This window comes from Neolamprologus brichardi, chromosome 5, assembly GCF_056152115.1.
Source record: "Neolamprologus brichardi isolate AB-2024 chromosome 5, ASM5615211v1, whole genome shotgun sequence".
NCBI classification, from domain to species: domain Eukaryota; kingdom Metazoa; phylum Chordata; class Actinopteri; order Cichliformes; family Cichlidae; genus Neolamprologus; species Neolamprologus brichardi.
The window spans coordinates 3,757,026-3,770,186 of NC_142108.1; the positions used below are offsets into that span (position 1 = coordinate 3,757,026).

General features: G+C 43.0%; 3 protein-coding genes across 3 annotated transcripts; all 3 read right to left on the reverse strand.

Moving 5' to 3' along the window:
* Positions 1–626: 626 nt before the first annotated feature.
* On the reverse strand, positions 627–2,494 carry LOC148102691 (uncharacterized). The gene is made up of 2 exons (XM_087841188.1): positions 2,401–2,494; positions 627–2,260 (listed from the first exon to the last, which is right to left on the reverse strand). The coding sequence occupies exons 1-2, from the start codon at positions 2,492–2,494 to the stop codon at positions 789–791; spliced, it is 1,566 nt and encodes a 521-aa protein (XP_087697314.1). The 3' UTR covers positions 627–788.
* A 191-nt stretch (positions 2,495–2,685) lies between these two features.
* LOC148102692 (uncharacterized) lies at positions 2,686–4,592 on the reverse strand. The gene has a single exon (XM_087841259.1). The coding sequence runs from the start codon at positions 4,214–4,216 to the stop codon at positions 2,807–2,809; it is 1,410 nt and encodes a 469-aa protein (XP_087697385.1). The 5' UTR covers positions 4,217–4,592; the 3' UTR covers positions 2,686–2,806.
* Positions 4,593–9,520: 4,928 nt separating this feature from the next.
* On the reverse strand, positions 9,521–11,626 carry LOC148102693 (uncharacterized). Its single transcript, XM_087841260.1, has one exon. It carries the CDS (start codon positions 11,078–11,080, stop codon positions 9,671–9,673), a length of 1,410 nt encoding a protein of 469 aa, XP_087697386.1. The 5' UTR covers positions 11,081–11,626; the 3' UTR covers positions 9,521–9,670.
* Between the last annotated feature and the right edge of the window lie 1,535 nt (positions 11,627–13,161).

The window sequence follows — 13,161 nt, forward strand, 5'->3', positions numbered from 1 at the left end:
ACAGTGGTGGTACTCATCAGGGATGATGATGATGCGGCATACAGGGAGGAGGTGCAGCGGCTGGCGCTTTGGTGGCAGGACAAGAATCTATGTCTCAATGTTGACAAGACAAAAGAGCTGATTGTTGACTTTAGGAAAACTGAGGCTGTCCATCTCTCGCTCAGCATTGCTGGTGTCACTGTAGACGGAGTGAAGAGCACCAGATTCCTCAGTGTTCACTTCATAGAGGACCTGTCCTGGACCAGTAACACCAAATCAGTGACAAAAAGAGCTCGGCAGTGACTGCATTTCAAGAGACGACAGAAGAAGGTGCGCCTCCCCAAACCCATCCTTAACACCTTCTACAGGGGTACCATACAGTCTCCTCCTGATGTACGGTCTGTCACATATTTCTGCAGAGCAGTTAAGCTCTGCAGCGCTTCATAGATGTCTCCTCCAGTCGTGTAGCCACCTGGAATAACGTGCAACGTGTCTCCAATCAGCTTACAGACTCCTCCTTGTGATGCTGTTATGAAGTCCAGGGTCAGCCAAACACAAAATACAGACGAGTCCTCGGTCCCCAGACAGTGACAAAGACAGTTCATTCTTGAATAAAGACACTAATCAGACAGTTGTAAAATGTAGCCAATTGTGTTTATTAAAATATGGAGGAAATGGAGTTGGGGGGGAGGGGGGGTGTTGTAGAGAAGAGGGTAATGGAAAGGGATAGAAAGGAGCAAAGAGAAAGAGGAGAGAAAACCCCAACAATCCCCTCTGAGCAAGCACTATGCGGAGAGGAGAGGGGAAAATTAAGCTGGAGCAGAGGTGGAGGAAGACGAGGTGACATCAGCAGTAGTAAAAGCAGGAGTGTCCCTCCTCCGGAAGAAGCAGAAGCGTTTTTTCTTCTTTTGCAGCAGCTTTTCGACGAGCACTTTTTTTTCTAGGATCAGGGTACTCAGCTCATCGATTGTTTCTCTATTTTGCTGCTCAAGTTTCTTGCAAGTTTTCTCCACTGCTTCTAATTTGGCGTCTTTTTCGTCCAACCTTTCTTTCAGTTGTTTAGATGTTGCCTCCTCTTTTTCCTTTTCTGCTGCCAGTTCTGTTGTTTTGTTTTTCATTTTGTTATAAAGTTCTTGCAGGCTTTTGTTTTTCCTCTCAAAGTGCTGAAGAAGAAGTTTCTCTTTTTTCTGCTTTATGACCAGCTGTTCTTTCTCTTCAAAGATTTCTTGATGTGTTTGCAGAGCTTCGTCAAGCTTTTCTTGCAAGCCTTCGCTGTGTTTCTTAGCGCTCTGAAGCTTGCAGTCCATTTCTTTTTCTTTGATCTCCTGTTGCTTTTTTGCTTGAAGCAACTCCTCAGATTTTAGGAGTGTGTTATTAAGCATTGCCCGCAGCATCCTTTCTTCTCCCTGCATGTGTTGGAGTTGGTACTGTGTGTCTTTCTGCTTCCTTTCCAGCTGTTTTTTGTCTTGGATGATTTCTTCATTTTTTTGCAGCGCTTCGTCAAGCTTTCCTTGCAAGTCTTGGTGTTTTTTCTCGGTGGTCTGAAGCTTGAAATCCATTTCTTGTTGTTGGATCTCATGTTGCCTTTTCTCTTGCAGCAACTCCTCATAGTTGTGCAGTGTCTTATCAAGCCTTGCCTGCAGCATCCTGTCTTTTTCCTGTATTTGTTGGAGTTGGCACTCCATGTCTTTCTGCTTGCAAGCCATTTCTTTTTGCTTGATCTCATGTTGCCTCTTCTCTTGACGAAGATCTTCATTTGCTTTCAGTTGGTAATCAAGCCTTGCTTTTAGCACTCTGTGTTGTATCTGCGTGTTTTGGAGTTGAAACTTCATGTCTTTCTGCTTTCTGTCCTCTTGTTTCTTCTGTTGGAGGATTTCTGTATTTTTATGCAGAGCTTCATCAAGCTTTGCTTGGAGCTCTTGGATCTTTTTGTCCTTATCTAGGAGTTCCCATTGTTTCTCATCAATAACAGCTTCCTTATCTTGAAGCTGGTAGGACAGCTTTTTAAATTCGGCGCTCTTTTTCTCATTTTCTTGTGTCAATAACACAATCTTCTCTCTGTTGAGGAGATTTTCATTCTCTAATTCTTCCAAGCGCTTGTCCTCTACTTCTAACTGTTCGCACCAAGGAAGAGAGGAGAGGTAAGGGTCAAGACAAAAGAGCTGATTGTTGACTTTAGGAAAACTGAGACTGTTCATCTCTTGCTCAGCATTGCTGGTGTCACTGTAGACGGAGTGAAGAGCACCAGATTCCTCAGTGTTCACTTCATAGAGGACCTGTCCTGGACCAGTAACACCAAATCAGTGACAAAAAGAGCTCGGCAGTGACTGCATTTCAAGAGACGACTGAAGAAGGTGCGCCTCCCCAAACCCATCCTTAACACCTTCTACAGGGGTACCATACAGTCTCCTCCTGATGTACGGTCTGCCACATATTTCTGCAGAGCAGTTAAGCTCTGCGGCGCTTCATAGATGTCTCCTCCAGTCGTGTAGCCACCTGGAATAACGTGCAACATGTCTCTCCAATCAGCTTACAGACTCCTCCTTGTGATGCTGTTATGAAGTCCAGGGTCAGCCAAACACAAAATACAGACGAGTCCTCGGTCCCCAGACAGTGACAAAGACAGTTCATTCTTGAATAAAGACACTAATCAGACAGTTGTAAAATGTAGCCAATTGTGTTTATTAAAATATGGAGGGGGGGGGGGGGGGGGGGTGTTGTAGAGAAGAGGGTAATGGAAAGGGATAGAAAGGAGCAAAGAGAAAGAGGAGAGAAAAGCCCAACAATCCCCTCTGAGCAAGCACTATGCGGAGAGGAGAGGGGAAAATTAAGCTGGAGCAGAGGTGGAGGAAGACGAGGTGACATCAGCAGTAGTAAAAGCAGGAGTGTCCCTCCTCCGGAAGAAGCAGAAGCGTTTTTTCTTCTTTTGCAGCAGCTTTTCGACGAGCACTTTTTTTTCTAGGATCAGGGTACTCAGCTCATCGATTGTTTCTCTATTTTGCTGCTCAAGTTTCTTGCAAGTTTTCTCCACTGCTTCTAATTTGGCGTCTTTTTCGTCCAACCTTTCTTTCAGTTGTTTAGATGTTGCCTCCTCTTTTTCCTTTTCTGCTTCCAGTTCTGTTGTTTTGTTTTTCATTTTGTTATAAAGTTCTTTCAGGCTTTTGTTTTTCCTCTCAAAGTCCTGGAGAAGAAGTTCCTCTTTTTTCAGCTTTATGACCAGCTGTTCTTTCTCTTCAAAGATTTCTTGATGTTTTTGCAGAGCTTCGTCAAGCTTTTCTTGCAAGCCTTCGCTGTGTTTCTTAGCGCTCTGAAGCTTGCAGTCCATTTCTTTTTCTTTGATCTCCTGTTGCTTTTTTGCTTGAAGCAACTCCTCAGATTTTAGGAGTGTGTTATTAAGCATTGCCCGCAGCATCCTTTCTTCTCCCTGCATCTGTTGGAGTTGGTACTGTGTGTCTTTCTGCTTCCTTTCCAGCTGTTTTTTGTCTTGGATGATTTCTTCATTTTTTTGCAGCGCTTCGTCAAGCTTTCCTTGCAAGTCTTGGTGTTTTTTCTCGGTGGTCTGAAGCTTGAAATCCATTTCTTGTTGTTGGATCTCATGTTGTCTTTTCTCTTGCAACAACTCCTCATAGTTGTGCAGTGTCTTATCAAGCCTTGCCTGCAGCATCCTGTCTTTTTCCTGTATTTGTTGGAGTTGGCACTCCATGTCTTTCTGCTTGCAAGCCATTTCTTTTTGCTTGATCTCATGTTGCCTCTTCTCTTGACGAAGATCTTCATTTGCTTTCAGGTGGTAATCAAGCCTTGCTTTTAGCACTCTGTGTTGTATCTGCGTGTTTTGGAGTTGAAACTTCATGTCTTTCTGCTTTCTGTCCTCTTGTCTCTTCTGTTGGAGGATTTCTGTATTGTTTTGCAGAGCTTCATCAAGCTTTGCTTGGAGCTCTTGGATCTTTTTGTCCTTATCTAGGAGTTCCCATTGTTTCTCATCAATAACAGCTTCCTTATCTTGAAGCTGGTAGGACAGCTTTTTCAATTCGGCGCTCTTTTTCTCATTTTCTTGTGTCAATAACACAATCTTCTCTCTGTTGAGGAGATTTTCATTCTCTAATTCTTCCAAGCGCTTGTCCTCTACTTCTAACTGTTCACACCAAGGAAGAGAGGAGAGGTAAGGGTCTAGTGGTTGATCCCAGGGAAGAGCGTAGGGGTCAACTTCTTGTCCGTTTGGATCTTCTCTTTGAGACATGTTGAGGTCTGGATGCACTGACTTTGCAAAGGATCCAAGAGTTTTTGACCAAAAGCTCCTTTGACCAAAAGTTTTGAAATGCTTCTCTGGCGAAGATTCGAATGCTGCGAACTTAAATGCTGCCAATAACGGACTAAAAGTGGTTGCTTTTCACCCCTATTTATGGGTTTTAAGGATCAAAGGATCAAAGGATCAGAATGGTGGTATGATTCTAAATGTGTGTGATGTCATCATTCTTTTAGCCAATGAGTGTGTCACATGACATTTGTGGAAGAGGGCATTTTTTAACTTGGACAAATTATCAGTAAAGTTTCAATCTCTGTTATTTACCATAGAGTCTGCACAGTATGGTGACATATTAAAACTGAAGAATATGTTGTACTTGTAGTGTTTCATCATGGGTCTAGTTTTTACCCAGGTGCTTAAAGCCCTTCTTTACCCTCATGTAACACAACAGTCATTTCCAACCACTGTTTCCTGTTCCTGTCACTCAAACAAACAGGCGACAAACATCTTCTATAAAGTGGAATCATTTCAGTTTATCGGATTAGAAAACATCTAATCTAGCATTGATATTACACTGCTGTTTAGTGTCTCGCTAATCTCAGTGTCACCAAAATATCCACCCTACATGTCAAACAATGAGAGAACTTGAAACAGTACCATCACCTAGCAGCTTATGTTAATTAGTGCTAACGTTTTGTTTGCTGGCTAACATTGCTATTATTGTAGTCCCAGTTAAATGACTTTGAATAGCTTTATTTCAAAAGGAACTTTGCAATTTCTCGGCCATTTAGCTGTGTTAACTGTACATGCTGTAGGTCATAAGGCATGCTTGGATCATTTTTATAATCAGCCTCTTATGTCATTGGGTGGAATTCATTTCTGTTCTGGGATTGAATAATTGGTTGATCACACCAGTACCGATGACAACCCCCTGGTCCCTTCTCTCCTAGCCTCCACCACCAAACAAACAGCCTGTCCTTCCAAGTGTTACCTAGTGTCTTTGTCTGAAAACTTAATAAATTGGTATTAGTATGTACAACCTGATGTGTTTGTCTGGCGCTCGAGCATTTCCGTTGTAAATAGTTGTAAGTAGCTTTGTAAAGTAGCATCTTCATGCCTTTCTCACTGTGTATGTATTGTCCACTGCAGCAGCCTAGTAGTGGTATGAACCCCTTTCTGCTGACTCAGTTTTCTCTTTTGGTTGGATTTTTTTGTTGTTTTTTTTAATCAGGAAGCTTGGGTACCTTTAGGGATTTTTTTGTTTGTTATTTTTGCATTGCTCACTGGCGATGTAAATAAATGGCTCTATAGCGCTTTGAAAAGGACATTGATTCATCAGAAATCAAGATGCCGCCAGTGTGTACGGCTTGCTGTCTGATTCTTTTTGTACTAGTGTTTTATTTTTACTTTGTTTTAAAACATGCTAACACTCTTCTTGTATATGATCGCCAAATGCTGCTGGCTTTAAGATCCTCACAGTTAAAAACTCTTTATTGCAATCGTGGATATCAGGAAACCTTCTCCCCACCACTGCTGTCAGGAGTTCCAGCTTGTCTCCGTTGCGTTCCACCCTACATGTCAAACAATGAGAGAACTTGAACCAGTACGATCACGTAGCAGCTTATGTTAATTAGTGCTAACGTTTTGTTTGCTGGCTAACATTGCTATTATTGTAGTCCCAGTTAACTCTTTCTTTACTCTCTATAACTCTTTATTGTCATTGCACTGTCATACATAGTACAGTAGTACAATGAAATTGGAAAACTGTCCTACGTCGGAACTACATATAACACAACACGACACGATATGACACATCACAACGCAACACAAACAACACAACACAGTATAATAACTTAGTAATAAAAAAAGAAGAAGAAGTGTATTTGTTTTGCACACTGTTATTATTGCACATTAATTATTATTGCACCTTGTTATAAATATAAATATTATTATTGTTATTGTTTTAAACATTGTTACCTCCCCCCCAAAAAAATTCCAGGGAGGTAGCCAGTCAGGTCAGCTATTTGCATTGATCAGGGCTGTTGCCCTGTTGTAAAAGCTGTCCTTGAGTCTATTTGTCCGGGACCTCAGCAGCCTGAACCTCCTGCCAGACGGCAGCAGCTTAAACACCCGGTGTCCAGGTTGTGTACAGTCCTGTAGGATGCTGCGGGCCCTCTTGAAACAGCGAGTGCTGTACAGGTCCTTCAGGGAGGGAAGAGGATGTCCAATGATTTTTTGGGCCATATTGATAACCCTCTGCAGTGCCTTTCTGTGTGCTGTGGTGCAGCTGGAGAACCACACACCGATGCAATATGTCAGCACACTTTCAATGGAGCAGCGGTAGAAGACGGTCAGCAGCTCCTTCTTCAGGTCCATTTTTCTGAGGATTCTCAGAAAGTGGAGACGCCGTTGGGCCTTCTTTAAGACCGCAGAGGTGTTAGAACTCCATTGAAGGTCTGTGTCTATGTGCACACCCAGAAACGTGAAACTGGAGACCCTTTCCACGCACTCCCCGTTGATGCTGACAGGCTGCAGCTCGGACTTCCTCCTTCTGAAGTCAACTACCAGTTCTTTTGTCTTGGTGGTATTAAGGTCCAGGTTGTTATCTACACACCAATCTGACAGCCAGTAGCGGTTTTAGATACGGGCGACACGGGCAGTTGCCCGGGGCGGCATTGTGGTGGGGGGCGGCATCACGGGCATCGGCAAAAAAAAAAATAAAAAAAATGCTCGTACTCATGCTGCCCCGACGTCAGCCAGCGCATATTGGGAATGGTACAGGCACCGATCGGTTTTCTATCGCCCATTTGCTGGGAGTAAGGACGCCCTTCGTTTGCGAGGTGCACCTGCTGCTTGCGACACAGGGAGGAGAGGGCGGGTGGCGGGGGATTCTCTGGCTGGCTGGAGCAGCGTCTAAAAACCAACTTGTAAAACATGAACATGTTTTCAAACATGAAAACACCAGACATTATAATGCAGACTTATAATTTGCACCGATGTTTTTTCGAAATTCTATACACGAAAAGTGAGCGCGAGAGCCCTCGGTGCGCCTGCTTGCTGCTGAAGTCAAAGTAAACTTTATTGTCATCTCTGCTACATACAGTCCAGTATATAGAGACGAGACGACGAGGCTCCAGTTACAGCAGTGCAAGTAAACAAACAATAAATATAAGAAGAGTAAGAAAATAAATATACACTTTAGGACCAGGGGTAAAGGGATCAATAACAATTTAAAATTTACAGTTTGATGATTTAAAGTCTCACACACAACCCGTCGAAAGGGGAGGGGCCGGCTGCTTCCAAATAGAGCACATTTCATTTATAATGTTGTAAATCCAAGCCCATTATGTATTCATGATTTGAATCCTGGGTTGTGTGAAATCTCAGAAATAAGCCCTAGACAAAGTGAATCTGTGAACTAAGGTGTAGGTCTGTTAGATCATGTTGTGATGATCCTCGGGTTGGGGGATTTGTGTTCATACTGGAGTGCAAAATTAAAACCAATGGAAGATGGACAAGAAAAGTTCAAAGCCATCTGGTCCTCAGTTTAGAAAAAAGAGAAAACAAGAGGAGGAGAAACGAGCAAAAGATGCAGGTAAGCAGATGTGTCATTGAATAATGGCAGGTTATCCTGAAACAATCAGAATCAGAATACTTTATTAATCCCTAAGGAAATTATGTGAGTTACAGTTGCTCCAAGAAGAAATGGTAAAAATAGCAACAGTAACAGACTAAACTCCAAACAATACAATGTTACAGATTTTAATATTAATTAGTCATTGTCAATTGTTGATTTGTCCTGTTCTCATTGTATGACGAATTATGATGGCTGTTTGGTAGCCGTTTGCATACAATGCATACTCTCTCTCTTCATATGTGTGTGTGTGTACAACAGTTTTATGTTAATGTACAATCCTTAATATGTTGTGTGTGTGTGTGGGGGGGGGCGCGCCAGAGGGAGTGTTCGCCCAGGGCGCCAAACAGGCTAGGACCGCCACTGCTGACAGCCTCTGAACTATAGCTCTGTACGCCGTCTCATCTCCCCCTGAGATGAGCCCCACCACGGTGGAATCATCTGCAAACTTGATGACTGTGTTGTCTGGGTGGGAACTAACACAGTCATGTGTGTACAGAGTGTACAGTAGGGGACTCAGTACACAGCCTTGTGGAGAGCCGGTGTTGAGGCTGAGGGCTGAGGAAAGATGAGGCCCCACTCTAACTCTCTGTACACGGTGTGAGAGGAAGTCTCTGATCCAGCGGCAGGTGGTAGAAGGAAGTCCGATTTCCATGATTTAAATGACTTTGAATAGCTTTATTTTAAAAGGAACTTTGCAATTTCTCGGCCATTTAGCTGTGTTAACTATACGTGCTGTGTAGGTCATAAGGCAGGCTTGGATCATTTTTATAATCAGCCTCTTATGTCATTGGGTGGAATTCATTTCTGTTCTGGGATTGAATAATTGGTTGATCACACCAGTACTTAACCACCAGATGACAACCCCCTGATCCCTTCTCTCCTAGCCTCCACCACCCAACAAATAGTCTGTCCTTCCAAGTGTTACCTAGTGTCTTTGTATGAAAACTTAATAAATTGGTATTAGTATGTACAACCTGATGTGTTTGTCTGGCGCTCGAGCATTTCCGTTGTAAATAGTTGTAAGTAGCTTTGTAAAGTAGCATTTTCGTGCCTTTCGTGCATAACAAAAGCAAACGACATTATCAAGCTCGCAGATGACACCACAGTGGTGGTACTCATCAGGGATGATGATGATGCGGCATACAGGGAGGAGGTGCAGCGGCTGGCGCTTTGGTGGCAGGACAAGAATCTATGTCTCAATGTTGACAAGACAAAAGAGCTGATTGTTGACTTTAGGAAAACCGAGGCTGTCCATGTCTCGCTCAGCATTGCTGGTGTCACTGTAGACGGAGTGAAGAGCACCAGATTCCTCAGTGTTCACTTCATAGAGGACCTGTCCTGGACCAGTAACACCAAATCAGTGACAAAAAGAGCTCGGCAGTGACTGCATTTCAAGAGACGACTGAAGAAGGTGCGCCTCCCCAAACCCCTCTGCAGCACTTCATATATGTCTCCTCCAGTCGTGTAGCCACCTGGAATAACGTGCAACGTGTCTCTCCAATCAGCTTACAGACTCCTCCTTGTGATGCTGTTATGAAGTCCAGGGTCAGCCAAACACAAAATACAGACGAGTCCTCGGTCCCTAGACCGTGACAAAGACAGTTCATTCTTGAATAAAGACACTAATCAGACAGTTGTAAAATGTAGCAAATTGTGTTTATTAAAGTATGGAGGAAATGGAGGGGGGGGGGGGGGGGGGTGTTGTAGAGAAGAGGGTAATGGAAAGGGATAGAAAGGAGCAAAGAGAAAGAGGAGAGAAAAGCCCAACAATCCCCTCTGAGCAAGCACTATGCGGAGAGGAGAGGGGAAAATTAAGCTGGAGCAGAGGTGGAAGAAGACGAGGTGACATCAGCAGTAGTAAAAGCAGGAGTGTCCCTCCTCCGGAAGAAGCAGAAGCGTTTTTTCTTCTTTTGCAGCAGCTTTTCGACCAGCACTTTTTTTTCTAGGATCAGGGTACTCAGCTCATCGATTGTTTCTCTATTTTGCTGCTCAAGTTTCTTGCAAGTTTTGTCCACTGCTTCTAATTTGGCGTCTTTTTCGTCCAACCTTTCTTTCAGCTGTTTAGATGTTGCCTCCTCTTTTTCCTTTTCTGCTGCCAGTTCTGTTGTTTTGTTTTTCATGTTGTTATAAAGTTCTTGCAGGCTTTTGTTTTTCCTCTCAAAGTCCTGGAGAAGAAGTTTCTCTTCTTTCTGCTTTATGACCAGCTGTTCTTTCTCTTCAAAGATTTCTTGATGTTTCTGCAGAGCTTCGGCAAGTTTTCCTTGCAAGCCTTCACTGTGTTTCTTAGCGCTCTGAAGCTTGCAGTCCATTTCTTTATCTTTGATCTCCTGTTGCTTTTTTGCTTGAAGCAACTCCTCAGATTTTAGGAGTGTGTTATTAAGCGTTGCCCGCAGCATCCTTTCTTCTCCCTGCATGTGTTGGAGTTGGTACTGTGTGTCTTTCTGCTTCCTTTCCAGCTGTTTTTTGTCTTGGATGATTTCTTCATTTTTTTGTAGCGCTTCGTCAAGCTTTCCTTGCAAGTCTTGGTGTTTTTTCTCAGTGGTCTGAAGCTTGAAATCCATTTCTTGTTGTTGGATCTCATGTTGCCTTTTCTCTTGCAGCAACTCCTCATAGTTGTGCAGTGTCTTATCAAGCCTTGCCTGCAGCATCCTGTCTTTTTCCTGTATTTGTTGGAGTTGGCACTCCATGTCTTTCTGCTTGCAAGCCATTTCTTTTTGCTTGATCTCATGTTGCCTCTTCTCTTGACGAAGATCTTCATTTGCTTTCAGGTGGTAATCAAGCCTTGCTTTTAGCACTCTGTGTTGTATCTGCGTGTTTTGGAGTTGAAACTTCATGTCTTTCTGCTTTCTGTCCTCTTGTTTCTTCTGTTGGAGGATTTCTGTATTTTTCTGCAGAGCTTCATCAAGCTTTGCTTGGAGCTCTTGGATCTTTTTGTCCTTATCTAGGAGTTCCCATTGTTTCTCATCAATAACAGCTTCCTTATCTTGAAGCTGGTAAGACAGCTTTTTCAATTCGGCGCTCTTTTTCTCATTTTCTTGTGTCAATAACACAATCTTCTCTCTGTTGAGGAGATTTTCATTCTCTAATTCTTCCAAGCGCTTGTCCTCTACTTCTAACTGTTCACACCAAGGAAGAGAGGAGAGGTAAGGGTCTAGTGGTTGATCCCAGGGAAGAGCGTAAGGGTCAACTTCTTGTCTGTTTGGATCTTCTCTTTGAGACATGTTGAGGTCTGGATGCACTGACTTTGCAAAGGATCCAAGAGTTTTTGACCAAAAGCTCCTTTGACCAAAAGTTTTGAAATGCTTCTCTGGCGAAGATTCGAATGCTGCGAACTTAAATGCTGCCAATAACGGACTAAAAGTGGTTGCTTTTCACCCCTATTTATGGGTTTTAAAGATCAAAGGATCAAAGGATCAGATTGGTGGTATGATTCTAAATGTGTGTGATGTCACCATTCTTTTAGCCAATGAGTGTGTCACATGACATTTGTGGAACTTTGCAATTTCTCAGCCATTTAGCTGTGTTAACTGTATATGCTGTGTAGGTCATAAGGCATGCTTGGATCATTTTTATAATCAGCCTCTTATGTCATTGGGTGGAATTCATTTCTGTTCTGGGATTGAATAATTGGTTGATCACACCAGTACCGATGACAACCCCCTGGTCCCTTCTCTCCTTGCCTCCACCACCCAACAAACAGTCTGTCCTTCCAAGTGTTACCTAGTGTCTTTGTATGAAAACTTAATAAATTGGTATTAGTATGTACAACCTGATGTGTTTGTCTGGCGCTCGAGCATTTTTGTTGTAAAGTAGCATTTTCGTACTTTTTCACTGTGTATATATTGTCCACTGCAGCAGCCTGGTAGGGTTGAGAAGTCATTTCTGTTGACTCAGTTTTCTCCTGTTTTTCACTTACAAGGCCGGGTAAGTAAATTGTCTTTTGGTTTAATTTTTTTTTTTTAATCAGGAAGCTTGGGTACCTTTTAGGGATTTTTTTGTTTGTTATTTTTGCATTGCTCACTGGCGATGTAAATAAATGGCTGCATAGCGCTTTGAAAAGTACATTGTTTTTGCTCTTTCTTGGGTGGTGGGTTTGGGGGGGGTGACAAAAGCAAACGACATTATCAAGCTTGCAGATGACACCACAGTGGTGGTACTCATCAGGGATGATGATGATGCGGCATACAGTTCAATTCAATTCAATTCAATTTTATTTATATAGCGCCAAATCACAACAAAAGTCGCCTCAAGGCGCTTCATAGATACAGAGAAAAACCCAACAATCATATGACTCCCTATGAGCAAGCACTTTGGCGACAGTGGGAAGGAAAAACTCCCTTTTAACAGGAAGAAACCTCCGGCAGAACCAGGCTCAGGGAGGGGCGGGGCCATCTGCTGCGACCGGTTGGGGTGAGAGAAGGAAGACAGGATAAAAGACATGCTGTGGAAGAGAGACAGAGGTTAATAACAGATATGATTCAATACAGAGAGGTCTATTAATACATAGTGAGTGAGAAAGGTGACTGGAAAGGAAAAACTCAATGCATCATGGGAATCCCCCGGCAGCCTACATCTATTGCAGCATAACTAAGGGAGGATTCAGGGTCACCTGGTCCAGCCCTAACTATATGCTTTAGCAAAAAGGAAAGTTTGAAGCCTAATCTTAAAAGTAGAGATGGTGTCTGTCTCCCGAATCCAAACTGGAAGCTGGTTCCACAGAAGAGGGGCCTGAAAACTGAAGGCTCTCCCTCCCATTCTACTTTTAAATACTCTAGGAACAACAAGTAGGCCTGCAGAGCGGGAGCGAAGTGCTCTAATAGGGTGATATGGTACTACAAGGTCATTAAGATAAGATGGGGCCTGATTATTTAAGACCTTGTATGTGAGGAGCAGGATTTTGAATTCAATTCTGGATTTAACAGGAAGCCAATGAAGGGAAGCCAAAACAGGAGAAATCTGCTCTCTCTTTCTAGTCCCTGTCAGTACTCTTGCTGCAGCATTTTGGATTAACTGAAGGCTTTTCAGCTATTTTTTTGGACATCCTGATAATAATGAATTACAGTCGTCCAGCCTGGAAGTAATAAATGCATGAACTAGTTTTTCAGCGTCACTCTGAGACAGGATATTTCTAATTTTAGAGATGTTGCGCAAATGGAAGAAAGCAGTCTTACATATTTGTTTAATATGTGCGTTGAAGGACATATCCTGGTCAAAAATGACTCCAAGGTTCCTCACAGTGTTACTGGAGGCCAAGGTAATGCCATCCAGAGTAAGAATCTGGTTAGATACCATATTTCTAAGC

Bases quoted from the DNA above. Each gene is read 5' to 3' on its own strand.
- LOC148102691 (XM_087841188.1), bottom strand. From the start codon at position 2,494: ATGTTGCACGTTATTCCAGGTGGCTACACGACTGGAGGAGACATCTAT. The intron at 2,261-2,400 runs GTACATCAGGAG...TTACTGGTCCAG, and splicing joins GCAGAAATATGTGGCAGACC to GACAGGTCCTCTATGAAGTG.
- LOC148102692 (XM_087841259.1), bottom strand. From the start codon at position 4,216: ATGTCTCAAAGAGAAGATCCAAACGGACAAGAAGTTGACCCCTACGCT.
- LOC148102693 (XM_087841260.1), bottom strand. From the start codon at position 11,080: ATGTCTCAAAGAGAAGATCCAAACAGACAAGAAGTTGACCCTTACGCT.